Raw genomic sequence first — 15,130 nt, 5'->3', positions numbered from 1 at the left:
TAGTAGATACAAACCACTTAAAACAACAATCTCAAAACTGGGGACTATATTCCTAGCACAACACATGGAACCAAAATTCTAACTATAACCAACACTTGGTTATAAAGGAAAGATTCTATTTCTATAATTACCTAAAAAGGGGGGGTCTGCAAATTCTTTCTATAAAGTAGCAGAGAGTAAATACTTTCAGCTTTGCAGGGGGCCCTGTCACAACTAGTCAACTCTGCCACTGTAGGACAAATACTCCTATAGACGACACACACGTCAATGGGTAGAGATCTGTTCCAATAAAACTTTACAAAAGCAGATGGAAGGCTAGACTGGGCCTCTGGGCTGACCCCTGACTTAAAAGATTAAAATTGTTATTTTGAAAATGGCAATGCCAAACCTAGAACCCAGGCCCAGTATTTTCCAGCATATCACGCATGCTGCTCTGTTCAGTTGTATGGAACCGGCATAAGTGCACTAGTTAAATTTAGTTTTACGTATACTTGTTTGCTCTCTATTAGATAAGCTTTTAATGGGTGAGGATTAATGTTTATATTCTTTAAATCACTTATTTTTAGATCCAACACAGAAATATTTCTAGAATTTGTCATATAAAGATCCCAATGCATGATAAATACAGAATTTTGCTATTACATACACGTAACATCAACAATGTGCTGAATAAAAACAGCTTGTAAATTAAAAAAGTTGTTTGCATGCTTAAATTTCTGAATTATATTTAGAGAGGAAACAGGTGGTCCTTTCCCCCCAGAGCTGTTTAGGACACTGCGTACAAAAGAGTAACGCAATTCCTTAGGCATTACGTGCAATCTTTTCTAAAATATTATTCTGGGGGGAAAAAGGTGCAAGAGAATTCATGCTTTTACATATTTTTTTAAAAGGGGACAGGAAGTACCTATGTGAGTATACGATGCTTGAAATATTTTTAAGGATATTGACGAAAATGGTAAAAATAGTTGTTTCTGGGGAAGGAAACTGGGTAATTAGGGAGCCACAGCTGGGAGGAAAAGGAACTACACTTACTATTTGAATTTAAAACACACAAAATAAACCCCACCTATGTGTATTCTCTTTCAAAAGATTTAAAAATTAAAATATGAAAATACGAGGTTGTCGAAGCGTGCAGTGATACCACGTTTCATACTGATACCTTTCTCTGTAATAAGCAGAGATATTAAAAAGCACTCCACTGAGTCCGTTCTGAGCTAGCCACAGGACATGCAAATGAGTGCGTGTAAATCTGGTGAAATAACTCCGTGGATGGAGGAAGCTCAGCTCTCATGTCTTAGTTGTGCCCCTTTTCTCCAGTTACACAAGATGCTACCACCGAGGAGAGCAGGTGAAGGGCACACAGACCTCCCGTACCTTCTTCTGTAACTGTCTCTGAATCTATCATTACTTCTGAATAAAAACGTTAAAATGAAGCTCTTGGCATGCAAAGGCCTGGGTGTAGAGTCCGAGGTCCCAGCCTTGGGGCTGCCACACTGCCTGGCTTGAGCCACTTGCTCACAGATAACTGGGGGTGAGGGTGGCTTTCCCTGGGCGTGAAATGAAACCAAAGACAACAAAACATCAGAGTCATAGCTCACCTTCCTTCTTGTCACGCGAGGCCACAGGGGCTTGGCAGCACCTGGCTTCAGATTACTTCCCAGTCCCTGGGCAGTGGGGAGAGGCCGTTCCTGGACACGGCCGAGGTGGGGTATGTAGTGATAAGAGAAAGGGACATCCGGGTAACTGGTGGTGCTCACGCCCTTTGTCTGGCTGAGGGGACTCTGCAGGTGAGACCCCCGTGCCCGAGCTGGTCCTTTGGGTAAATCGGTGGCTGGCCTACCATGTATTCTGCTCCAGTGAGCAGGGTCATGATTTCACCAGGAGGCACATCTGGGGGCTAGGCAAACGGAGACTGTTTGACATAAACAGACATTTCAAGTCTTCAGATTTCTGTGATTTCTTTAAACTCTTTTATCTTCTTGGCTTTCTTGGAGTCACGCTTTGTGTCTACAAGAGCAGCTGAGATGTTTACATGTCTGTTTTTAGGGCTGGTGATTAAGTGCACGAAACACATAGCGTAGCTTCCCGACGCCAAAAGAATTAAAACCCAAAACCAACAAAAACCCAAAGAAGATCCCATGTGGTATTTAGAGCTGTCCCAATAAAGAAAATACACTGCATGTTAACTAATATCTTTTATTGTCAGACTTTTTTGAGCCAACAAACAATGATTCCACATGGCTGTCCGTAAGGGATAAGGCAATTGTTTCTCCTTTGTGGTCAGACTTAGCTGGCCTAAGTCTTTATATCTCTTCCATATAAAAATAAAAGTCCAAGACCAGATCCATTTTTCTTCCGGTCATAAATGCTGATTTATTTACAGGTGCCCTTTTGCCGACCACCATTATAAACTTGGCATAAAATTCGTGCATTTTATTAAAGCCTCAGCATTTCATGTCAGGGTCCTTTAAAGATTTGCTCACGGACGGCAGCCTCTCTCGCCCATACTCAACATGGTTATATTGTCATCTACCCAGAGTGATACAAGCTAACCTTCAAAGAAACAGTCTTTAACTTAAATCTTTTAGAAACGAAAGACTCCAGAATGACTTCATGTAGTTCTAAACACAGCCCTGGCGTGAGCTGTTTAAGAGTGGTTTATAAATACAGGTATCTGTAGGCTGCATATCTATTATAATACAGCAGACACAGAATGCAGACTCTGCTATGTGTAAAACTGAGTCAGAACGTGGCTTTCGAAATACAGCAAAGACAGAAAAATCCAGGCTTCCGGTTTGTTGATAAAACCACCTTATAAAGTAACAATTGGAGACTATAACTCTGAACTATTAAAATATACAGACAGACTGTTTACACCATTGCACATCCTTTTCCCTTTGCTTTTAATGCTCATGAAACAATGATTAAAGTGATGAATTTGTGGAACACATGCATGCACAGGCAAGCACATACGTAAAAGATGAAACAAAGAAAAAAGTTAATACGTGTCCACGAGGAAGGCTGCCAGCAGCACTCCCACTAAAATACACCGTCCCCTCTCCCCACTCCCTCACCTTCCCTGAAGCTGGGAAATCAGGCTGGGAAGTTAGTGCATGATTGATGGATCAATGCCACTCCCCTCAAGCTTTGTCAGTCTCCCCAGCAGAGGGGAGGGGGAAGCATTTCCCTTCAGTAGCACATTTAAGGTCCATTAGTGTTGGTTCCACAAGTTAAGGCACTTCTGGCTGCTTTGGCAGCAGCATGGGGTCTTTTTTCCCCCTCTCTCTTTTTTAAGGCATGTGTCATCTAAGAGTAGTAAAGCTTTGGAAATTGGGTTAAGGTCGACAGCTTAAAACATGATCACTGAAGTGGACAGGGTGAAAAGTCCCTCAGAGACCCCTCCGTTTCAGGAGGCTTCCAGAGAGAGAGCCTGGGCAGCGCTGCTCTGAGCTCGGCATGCAGGAGCCAGCTGAGGCCACAGTGGGGCGCAATCAGATACTGATGTCACATGGACTCCTGTCTTCACCTGGAGCTGCCCTGGCTGCTGACGGAGCGGGAGGTGCTGTAGCGCTTCTTCACAATCATGCTGATGTAGGCTTTCATGAGCTTCGCCACGTCCACCACCTGCCCGGGGAAGCAGAATTAGCAGGTGGTTACTGGTCTGCACTGGGTCAGCAGGTCCAGCCCAACAACCAGAAGCCCTCTGAGCAAAAGCCACCGGCCTGCTGTGCGAACCCATGGCTCAAGTTTTGCATGAAGCCAAACGTTTACTTGCTTTTACTGACTGCTAGTCAGGGAGAAGGGGAAGTGCGGCTTTTCCAAGTGGTGGGCGCCGCCTAGTGGTGAGCATGCAAAAGTGACAATTTTGCTTGATGTAAAACTGGTGGATTTGGAACTTGAAAAACAAAATCCCACCCCATGAGACGAAAGTGTGTTGGTATCACTGAGCCTGGGATTACTCTCCCCACTTAAAATAAGGGTGAAAGACAGCGCCCACAATCACAGCTTTTAAAGACTGGGTCGTATGGTTCTAGTCAACTCCTTATGATGCAGCTAAAGACAGAACTGAGGCTCTCAGGACGGGCAGAAAGGAGCAGATGCCCCGTCCTGCTCCATGCCAGCTACAATCTCGAGTTAGCTCCTTCTGAGGATGCACTCACCGTACCCTCCTTCTCACGGCTGGGTCCCTGCTAAGACATAACCGGCTTCCATCTCCCTGTTCTCCCTTCCCCACCAATCCCACCCCACATCACTGCTTGCAAACGCGCTGTCGTTCGGTCACACACACAAAGATCCCAGAGCAGTTCCCTGTTGTCCACTGGAGCCGACCAAACCCAGCAGCCTGGTGCGTGGGGCTCTCTAGTCAGAGGTGCCCCTTCTCTCCATCTCACTGCACACCTCCAGTCAGCCTCTCCACCTCTGCACCCACCCGAGGTCTGATCGCTGCCTCCCAGCCCCTCCTCTCCAGTACTTTATAGGCCAAAGGGCAGCGTGGATGGATTTCCCTTTCCCACCTCTGCTTGCTAGCAGCTCCCTATGTAGAGACCTCAACAGGCTTCTTGGGATATCATGATCGTTACATTTTAAGCTTTGGGGCGGATAGCATACATTTTTAGAGGCATATTTCTTGTGATTTTGTGAGCCAGAATGCGCCAAGCCCAGGGTGGTCCCATCCCTTGGCTGCTCCTCCTCCACAGACCCTGCAGAACTGAGTCTCACTGCCATCATCGTCTACCCATCTTCACACGGCTTTATTACCAAACTATGTATTTTTTTCTTAGACCTTTATATCATTTCTCTTTCTCTTCCTTCTCTCCATGAGTAAGACCCCCTGATACAAAGGAACAAAATTTCTCTGTTGCAAAGGTATACAGAAGAAATCCGGGATGATCAGATTTTGGCCTGTGAGGAACCTGCAGCTCGGGGAGGGACCACCGTACTGTACCTTCTTACGTATTCACACGAAGTATTCAGAAAGAATTACTGGGCCAAAGGCCTCAGGAAATGGGGTGTCATTTTTCTGTGTTGACAAAGCCACAAATGGTTTGCCTCTTACCTCGCTGGTTTCAAAAAGCAGCTCCCTCTCATCAACCACAATCTTGTATGTGTTTGCCAGGGGTGCCCCAAAAGAGAGGATGTGTTCATACTGGAAGACTTCTAACGGTCTCCCCTCCCCACGCTTGTAGACAGAGACGGCATCTGCACTGACGCCCAACCAGAGTTCCTGGGGAAAGCCGCCTTCCTTGCACTGTGGACAAGAGGCAGCATAATGGTTAGATCGTGAAGCTATTAGAAACACAACACCCAGAAAACATAAGGCAGGCACTGAGGCCAGCACATCACACAATACCGAACACGTGCAATGCATGTTTATGCTGGGGAACTGCGATGTGGGAAATGGTACCTCTTTGGCTGTCTTAATTGATTTCTGACTGGTCAGCCAACCCTGCATCTGATAAAACCTAATCTGTAAATCCCACACCTCTGACTCTCCATCTCTGGACATCACCACTGTGTGGATCATTTGAATCAGTAATAGTTACATGGCGACGGCCGCAGCCGAAGAACGTGACAATGACCCCTAGCAAAGGTCCTGAGCCAGGTCGGCTCTTCCAGCCCCAGTTCTGCCTCCAGGTCTTTGTTTGATGATTATCCCTCAAATACAAAATCTACGATCACAGAGGAAAATTCTCCAAATCCCTTTGTGCTGAGCAGTTTTGGCTCTTCCCGAAAAACACATCTCTTGACAAGGAGCAGCAGTGACGCGGTTTAATAACAAACTTTCCTGCGCGGATCAGTGAACGAAAGTAAGAGCCCCGATGCAGAGGACAGCAACCTAGGGCTGATCTGAACCAGTACAAACCGGAGGGTCCATTAGAGGTGCCCGGACACAGCATCACACCAATGTAACTGAGTCAACCAACCAGCCAGAGCAACCAAAGGCAGCATCTAGTGAAAGCCGTGAAGGGATCTTGGAAAACGTAATCAGCACTTAGATTTTTATAGGGCCTCATTTAAAGGTCATCAGATAACATGCTCATGATTGTGGTAAGAAAAATGGAAGCTCATCTAGATCTGGGGCTGGCACGTGGATCTGTTAAGGGACAGACAGTAAGTATTTTAGGCTTTGTGGGCCACGTGGTCTTGGCCGCAGTGACTCAGCTCTGCCACTTTGAAGTCGGTGGCAGTTAGCTCAGTTGGTTAGAGCATGGTGCTGATGACACCAAGGTTGCTGGTTCGATCCCTACACGGGCCACTATGAGCTGCAACCTCCTTAAAAAAAAAAAAAAAGGCAGCCAGAGAGAATACGTAAAGAACTGAGCACCTCTTTGTACCAATAAAACCTTATTTACAAAACAGGAGGCAGGCAGGGTTTGGCCCTCCAGCTGCAGGTGGCCATGCCTAGTCCTAGACCATTAGCAGGCTTTTCTTTCAATGAATGGTCTACTGGGAAAAAAAAAAAAAAAAGGATGAACCAATGCCGGCTTGATGCTAATGGCTAAGTTCCAATTGTGAAACAGAAATTCTGCGAATAGTCATGGGGAAAAAATAAAACTGTGAAATCCAAAACTGTACATCCAAAGTTCATAATTTTGTGTAGTTATAAAAAATTTTAATGCAGGTTTTTACTAGCATGTTATTGGTTCTATTGCTGCGTGTGAAAGGGTAGAAGTTTTTTCAGAATAGCGGACATCTTCATTTTCGACTCACTCCTAATATTATGAAAGCATTTCCTATAAAGGTGGAAAAAAACAAAAAAACTTCTGGTGGGTGGGTAGGTGTTACGAGTAAAATTTGGGGGGGGCTCTAACAAAGTGGTAAGAGAGCCGTGTCCCATCCCGTCCTCCCTCCGAATGAACTTGGCCATGGTCACACGGATTACGTTCTCCCACGCTACCCGGGGGTGAAGCGGTCGCCTGCCCGCCCGCATCGTACACCCGCCCGTCTCACCTCCACATCGAAGAGCGTCGACCCATAACCAGGCCACTCCTTGATCAAGCCCATGTACTTGGCCATGACCTGCTCCTGGCTCATGCCCTGAAATTTCTTCCACTTCTCAATGATACTGGCTCGAGCGGAGGAGACTTCTTCCTTGACCCACATGTCCAGCATCTGCTCTTCCTCTGCCTTCTGCCGAACCACAGAGCCAGTCCGGAAGCTCCGCCTCAGCGTGCCCTCTAGGAAGCTCGTCCGCCTCTTCTCCAGCCGCTCACACGGGGTGAAGCTTTTGGTTGACTGGCTGATGCGGGCCTTGAGTCTCTCCAGCGAGTAAACATCTTCGAGAGGTGGGACGGCCGCGTGCAAGGCATAGTCGCCCTGCAGGTATTGGAGCCGCAGAGCTGCGAGAACCTGGAGGTTTTCTTCAGGGGCTGGGTAGTGGCCGTGGATGACGGCTTCATGTGCCTAAGAGGAGGCGGTCAACAGCTTTAGATGCAGACAGCTGTGCTACAGAATGCCCACCTGGTTCACTCCCTTCCTCCACCAGGACTGCTCTCAAATGTCACCCCGTAAAAATGGTGCCTTCACCCTCTTCGCTGCTCTGAATTTCTTCCTCGCACTGAGACCATCTAACATGTATATTTTATTCCTTATTCTCTCTCTCTCTGTCCAATCAGAACAGTTCGTGGCACAGGATTTCACATAAAACGTTTCATCCTACAAATGAATGAAAGCAGCCATGCTGGGAATTCTACGGCCACTCATAATTTCTAAGGACCGACAATTAAACTACGAGGAGTATTGATGGGTTTCACTCCTGCTCTGATTAAGGAATCGGCTTCTAAAAGCTCCTTTTACCTGTTCAAACATAAAGGCGAACTCCACGCTGTCTTTTGGCACATTGTCGGTGTCCAGGAAGCAGTAAAGTTTGAAGTAGAATTTCCAGGGCAGGTCACCCACCTCTGAGGTAGCAGCCAGCCTACAGAGAGAAGTCAAGAGAGACTCAGAAAGCGAAACGAGAGATGGGCCTTAGGTGACTCATAGGGAGTTGACTTTGTCTGGTTTATTCTAAGGATGCAGACATTCTTGTGTCCATCTTCAGACAAAAGCGTGGCTGGAGATGGGAATGGAGGGAGAAAACAACAAGAGCGAGGCTTATGGGAGTTCCTCCCAAATTTTACTTAACCTGAGGTGGGGACCATCCTATCATCCTGGCCTCACTTTAACACAAACAGGCAGTCTTCAATTACACTGTGCTAACGAGTATTTTCCGAGTAGCCCAGTCTAGTTAGTACTAGCTAAGCGGTATGCTGAATCCACAGAAAGAAAAGAAACAAAGGCTGTTTCTTAATTCCCTTTACCAACCCTCAAATAAACTGCCACGATATATATAAACACTGACGTGAGTATTACAGAGGCTGTGCTTATAATGAGCGGGAAATGTCTTTTGTGCTACTTGGTGGGTACGAGAGTCCCGAATAACAAATGCCCAGAGAGATCAAATGCCGTTTGTAGAGCTTCTAAGTTGACTTGCATCTACTAGCCCAGTTTCAAAGCTAATGGACAAGGGAAAACCTAAGAATCAGGAAATCCCAAGGTAATGGGTGGAACAGAGCACTGAGAGGTAAAGGAACCATGACAAACTGAATCATACTTGTGACTGTGGCTTTATCAAGCAATCCAACAAATCAACAAACAAACAGCCAGCAGAGAGAGATGAAACATTAAATAAGCTGAATGCAGGTAAAATAAAACGAATCCCAATGCACACTCAAGAGGAAAATACAATGGAGGTTCAAATCCTCAACTCCTGCTCTTACTTCCCTTTTATTTAATCTGCTGGCCCTCCCAGGAGAAGGAACCTACTTTTCAAACTTGGCTAACACGTCGGCTACGATGGTTCGGCTTTCGATGGCTTTGTCGGCGTGTCCATTGGACTCGAACAAGGCGAACATGTTCCTGCTGTCCTCCATAGCCAGGCCTCTGACCAGCTTCTCCACCACCTGCAACACACACCGCAGGGGCTTCAGCTCCCAAAGCTGTGGTTCTAGCACGTGCCTCTGTCTGAGCCCAGCGGGAGCTGCCAGCAAACGCGAGGGGGGTCAAGCAGCCTCCTAAAACTGTCGTGTGGCGTCACCCAGAATTTCAACGGCGCTGTTTCCCCCTCGTTCTCCTGAAATCAGTTTTCTCTCTTCCTTGCCAAAAAGAACACAGGGTATTGGGGCAGATGTTGGGCCGCTTCCTGGCAAATCCCTACTAGTGGGAAACTTGCATGAAAACTGGAGCCCTGAGTTTTACCTGATAAATTCACGATGGCAACCACAGTGACTTCCACCAATGCTTCATCTATACGGGAAGCTTTTTGGGTTTCACTGCTCTACTTTTGGCCAGTGGTTTTATGATACAAAGTTTAAATTTGAAGAAGAAAGAAAATGTATTCACCTGACCCAACCATCTAGATATCCGTGTGGCAAATAGAAATACTTTGTTGCAGAGGTGACATAGTAAACCCCGGTCATAGTGGGTTATAAACCCCGATCATAGTGGGTTGGCAATCTCTACTAGACACTCTGCTGCTTCTCAGATTAGTAGGAGTATGCCTCAGATATTTTGGCATAAATTGGTTTGGTGTTTCCACTCATCTTTAATACATATCTTTAGCTCTTTATACATGTGGCTGGTTGCTGGTTACATCTGCTTCTGTGTTGATTACGCAGCTAGATTGTGCCACTCATAACTGGGCATGAGAACCAATCTAATTGTGCACGACTGTGCTGACTTAAGCACATTGGTAGGCGGGCATCAAACAGCGTGTGACACCGCGGCCGCTCCCTCACCTCCCCGGCGGTGGTGTGGGACGTGATGGTGATCTTGCAGGAGCCCCCGCCGTGGCAGTACACCATGGACGTCATTTCCTGCCTGTGGATCAGAGCTTCTATTTCATCTCGGGAAGGCACAAACTCTCTGCACTTGGTCCTCTTAAGAGATTCATAAATGAAGAGGGCGTATTTTTCCATCTCGGTTCCTGGAAACTGTTCCCGTATCCTAGGAGACAAACACTAACGTTAATTGTTAGACTGAGGATGGCTGGGAGCTGGGCTGCTTCGATGAGGTGGGCAGGCTCTCCTAGTGGTACATGGTACAAGCAGCAGCCATGTCCCAGCAGGGCCCAGTTCAGCCTGCGCAGGTTGAGTTAAAACACCAAAAACACTCCAAAGACCCAACGTTTGACTGGGAGCGACTTTTGCTGCCAGGTCAGCTTGGCTGTGTTGTTATACTTGAGAGTCACGCCTCATACTGTCGTATGAAAATTGTTCCACAGTTAATCTGAATCAGATTATTTCCACCTGTTTGATCTAGAATAAACACATTTCTAAGCTTTGGGGTTTTTCCTATTTGCGTAAGGTAGTGGTAATTAAATGTATCCAATGTACCACACTTTAGGACACTACACTGAAACAAGTGAGCTGGTCCCTGAAACAGCCTTCTGTGGCTAGAGAGAAAAAGGGTGTCTACTCATTCTGCAAGCTCGCTCACGTGACCAGTGAGTCGGACCTGGAAATCCTCGGCCCACACTAGGCGTCCTTCAATCAGGAACCTCTTTATCTGAACCACAATCCAACACACCACCTGTGCGAACACCACCGCTCAGGCCATCTCGTACCTTTCCTTTTTGAAAAATTAAAACCGTTTTTTTCAATTACTGAAGATTCGATACCATATTAGTTTCCGGTGTACAGCACAGGGAGTAGACATTTCTGTAACTCACCAAGTGACCCCCGATGAGTCTAGTAGCCACCTGACACCATACAGTTATCACCACATTACTGATTATATTCCATATGCTGTATTTCACATTCCTGTGACTACTGTGGAACAACTCGTTTATACTTCTGAGTCCTCTCCCCCTGCCCCTCACCCCCAGCTCCCCTGCCCCTCTGGCGAGCACCAGTTTGCTCTTTGTATCTGAGTTTGTCTCTGGCATGTCTGTGTTTTAGATTGCACACGTGAGTGGGCTCATATGGTACCCATCCTCATCTTGTACCTTTTCAGGTGGAACTTGAGGTACTTGAGGATCCCGCGACTCGGCAGGAAGGTGCAGCTCAAGCAGGCCAGGATCTGCCAGCTGTACAGGTTGCCCACGCTGCCCGGATGTGGCACCTTGTTGGTCTGCTTGATGAGCTGGCAGTACAGCTCGTCTCGCAGAGGTCGGAGGTCATGCCCGGTCTGCAGGATGCCCTGGATTATGGGAATGGGGTCGGACATGGATTCCAGTTGCTGCAGGGAATTGAAGATCTTGATGGCTTCATCCTGGAGGGTGGTGTAGCCTTTGTCCTTGAGCACTGGAAAAGCAAGAGCAACACGGAAGTCACACGCGCAGCTCGGGGAAGGTACCCTCTGAGCAGCAGACCCGAGGAGGGAGCGGGCATAGACTGGACAACATCGGGACGCAGGGCCCTGCACCTGGGAATCAGCTGGACAAAGCTGTCAAAACACAGGTGTGCACGTTACACTGTTCTGTTGTTACGTGACTGAACTATTTTACTGTACAAAACGCTTACTAAAAAGCCAGTCTGCTGCCAAATGGGTTCCATAGTTGGAATCCAAGACTGTTCAGGATCTGGTTCTCTAGGATAGGAAGGCTACCTTGAGTGCATGGGTGTGCTGGCATTTCTGACTCCCTTTGACACTTTTTCCTTTTAGTACAATAATCCTCACCTCACTACAACCAAATTTTGAAATCCCTGCTTTAGTCACGAATCTGAGTATAATTTACCCCCCATACCCCATAATGACTAAGAGAGTGTTTAAGACAAATGCCATTATACTAGAGCTAAAGAACACACAGGGAAGAAAACAAAGCCACAGTGTCATGAGAATTCCGGGCTTACAGTTGAGGTTTATGTCTCCGTACGGCAGGGGCAGAAGCGGGGAGTGGAGGGGGTGGTGGGTGTGGCGAAGGATGGGGTTCCGCTTGTAAATCTGCTCCACCACGTCCGAGTTCAGGCAGTTCTCCTAGAAAAGAAAGGAGCCATTCAAGAAAGCCAGCAGATGAAGCATGAAAAACACATATGCACTGTATTCTCCGACGCGTGACTAGTTTTCAAAAGTCTAAAACATCCGCAAGCCCAGATGGGAGTGGGAATTCTGTATTCATAACTTCCAGCACGAGGAAACCCACAATCTGCATCTAAAGACAAATCGCAAGTACAAGTTATTCTTAGAACATTCTCTGTGTTTTTTTTTTTTTTTTGGCAATTTTTTTTTTTTGTTTTAAATTAGGGAATATTGGGGAACAGTGTGTTTCTCCAGGGCCCATCGACACCAAGTCGTTGTCCTTCAGTCTAGTTGTGGAGGGCGCAGCTCACTGGCCCACGTGGGAATTGAACCGGCAATTCTGTTGTTCAGAGCTTGTGTTCTAACCAACTGAGCCATCCGGCCGCCCTCATTCTCTGCATTTCATGTGCGTATTATTTCCCCATGTTATTTAAAACTTTTCTCCCTGAAATTACATTTACTTAAAGAAATGATTTCAATGTTCTCTTGCTAATTATCTAGCCATCAATCAGTTAGCCGAACCTTGTACCTTTATCTATAATTCATTCAAAAATGCATTTTGCTAATCCTTTAATTGGCCTTTTGTATTCTGTCTGTACCTGAAAACTACAAATGTTAGTATGTTATTAGTGAGCCTGTCCCCTTCCATTCTCTGCCATCTCCTTCACTCCTGAAATTTAAAAGATCCTCTCAGAGAAATTCATCAAGTATTTATGCTCCTAAACTGTTAAATTGGGATGCAAACAAAAAGCCAAAGTTACTTTAAATTTAGAACTTTAAATAAACAGAAAAGTTGGGGGAGAGGCGATGAATCATTCTACCCTGGCAATTTCATTCCCTCTATGAAACATTTTCAATAGTACCAGATTGAAAGCCAGAAAAAAACTTTTTTAATTACTTAAAAAATTTTGTAAGGCCTCACTGAGGACAACTTCTCTAGTTTCTTAAAAAGCACTGTTTCATATTTGGAAAATTCTACTACTCCTTTGATATCTTATTTCAAATTAATTAGAGGATTCAAAAATAGACATGGTTTTGAAGAGAAAGTTTAGCTGATGGGTATTTTCACTCCTTTCTCAAAAGAAAACTTCAAAAAAATGTATTTTTGAGGCTAGAAATAAAATTATTAGTATCAGCATCTTGGGTTCCATGGAAAGCTTTGCAGAGACTTAGAGAGTAACTGACTCAGTGGAATTTAGCTCCAAATACCTGAAAAATATATCACTTTGGCATCAAGAGACCAATTTGAATTGGGAGGGAAATTACACGCCACTGACACACAAGACCCTCTTCCACCCTTGCAAAGGCAGAGTTGGCTTCCTGGACCCAATTAGCTAATTTCCTTTGACGTCCATCAGTGAGTACCCGTGTGTCTCACCATCATTCTGGCAGCTTTGCTGTCACAGCTCCAGCTCTTCCCTTTGTATTGGACATCTACCTGGGATAATAAATCCCAGACCTGGTCCTGCATCTGGGACTGACCAGCTAGGTGAGCAAGACAACCAGAACATTCCACGTCTCTGTTTCCATTCCCAGAAAATAAGTGCAGCAATCCTCGTGCATTTAATTGTGCGTTCACTCATTCAACACACACTTACTGAGCAACACATTTTGCAAACAGCAGGTTTCAATTTAACACTGTCAGTGTTGGTCCAGAAACTTGGGAGAGCTTCTGGGAGTCTGGAGGCATGTGATACAGATTCCAAGTTTTCTAGACCAATCCGAGCTTTTGGTGCATCTACTTGTGTGGTCTAGGAACTGTATAGTCACAGGTCACGCCACGTCCCTGTGATGGGAACCCTAACTCCACACCACAGACCATCGTTCCTCTGTCTACAAAGCCCAACAACCGGGTCTGCCTCAGCAACAACATCCAACACCTCCCTAGAGACCAAATATTTTTAGTGTAACATTGCACTTGAAATCTTGTATTCAGATTCCTCAAGGCCTGGAGAGGCAAACACAACATTAACCCAAGAGTTAGTTTTGATTGCAGACTAAAAACGGAGCTTGACTAATGCTGCTGTCTTGATGTTCCAAGGGTGAGAGTCTGTGAGCTACTGGGAACCACCCTGATGAGCTCGGATCCACCTCACCTTAATGTCTTGAATCAGCTGCTGGGTGGGGGTGTCGATCGGGGCCTTGGTGTCAGTCACATTTTGAATGGCGCTGGACCACCTGGTGGCCTCGTTGAGCAGCTTGGTGTACAGCCGATAGCAGTGCTTCCGTCCGTACACGGTGACGTTCCAGTAGCCTGCAACAGCAGCATCGCACACGCATCAGTGTTAACGTGTGACCAAGGTGACATTCTTGCACGGGAGTCCCAGAAAGCCAGCACCTTCAGAAGCCTATGGCATCCGCACCACAGCCCCTTTAACAGTTATTTAGCTCAATAAATACTTGCTGAATCCATACATGTGCCCCACCCTGCGCTGGGAGGCATTCAAGACACGAACAGATTCCAGTTGAGGTAGACAAACGTAAAAGAATAAACCCAGAATTAAATGTATACATTGTAACATTTACTCTGGAAGAAAAACTAAAGTTCCTTTCAAGGTTCTGGAACAAGAGTGAAAACTTCCGGCAGATTTCTGACTCTCCTTCTCCCTTCCTGTTTCTCCTGTTCCTTTCTTTTTTTAAAATTAAAGTTTATTGGGGTGACAATGAACCCCAATACAACTTAGCAAAATTACATAGATTTCAGGTGTACAATTCTGTAATATATCACCTATATATCACATTGTGTGCTCACCACCCAGAGTCAGTTCTCCTTTCATCACCATATGCTAGACCCCGTTTACCCTCTTCTACAGCCCCCGTTCCTTTCTTAGACTCTCCCTTAAAAAGGAAACAAACTTAGCTAATCCAGAAGTCTATGTGTTCAAAAAAAGATGTAATTTGGAATGGAGTGACAATATTAAAAACACACAAATATTTTTTGAATGAAGCAGCTACATTAAAAAAAGCACAAAATCAAAACTAGCAACAGAAAGAAGTGAAAATAAATCACCTGGAAACATTTTTATAATGGTGAAAAGAAAAAAAAAGAAAAAACAGAAAACAAAAAAACACTTGAGCTTACATTTTTATACACTTGAGCTTTTTATTTTTATTTTACTAAGTTCTGCTCATT

The 15,130-nt window shown here is 45.6% G+C and overlaps 1 protein-coding gene across 4 annotated transcripts in view; it reads right to left on the bottom strand.

The window, feature by feature from the left end:
* Window positions 1-2,182: 2,182 nt before the first annotated feature.
* Window positions 2,183-15,130, bottom strand: part of LOC308499968 (unconventional myosin-X) — an 86,615-nt gene continuing 73,667 nt past the window's right edge. For all 4 annotated transcript variants that reach the window (XM_081053987.1, XM_081053989.1, XM_081053990.1 and 1 more), the window contains 9 exons: window positions 14,094-14,251; window positions 11,832-11,955; window positions 10,985-11,282; window positions 9,777-9,984; window positions 8,806-8,942; window positions 7,798-7,918; window positions 6,952-7,404; window positions 5,057-5,248; window positions 2,183-3,624 (listed from right to left, as the gene is read on the bottom strand). In XM_081053987.1, coding sequence (XP_080910113.1) covers window positions 3,523-3,624; window positions 5,057-5,248; window positions 6,952-7,404; window positions 7,798-7,918; window positions 8,806-8,942; window positions 9,777-9,984; window positions 10,985-11,282; window positions 11,832-11,955; window positions 14,094-14,251 — 1,793 coding nt within the window. In that variant the 3' untranslated portion in view covers window positions 2,183-3,522. The remainder of the gene's footprint in view (window positions 3,625-5,056; window positions 5,249-6,951; window positions 7,405-7,797; window positions 7,919-8,805; window positions 8,943-9,776; window positions 9,985-10,984; window positions 11,283-11,831; window positions 11,956-14,093; window positions 14,252-15,130) is intronic.

The sequence above is a fragment of the Rhinolophus hipposideros genome (genome assembly GCF_964194185.1).
Source record: "Rhinolophus hipposideros genome assembly, chromosome: 7".
Classification (NCBI taxonomy): Eukaryota; Metazoa; Chordata; class Mammalia; order Chiroptera; family Rhinolophidae; genus Rhinolophus; species Rhinolophus hipposideros.
Note: the sequence above shows the minus strand (reverse complement) of the source record. Positions and strands in the feature narration are given on the sequence as shown.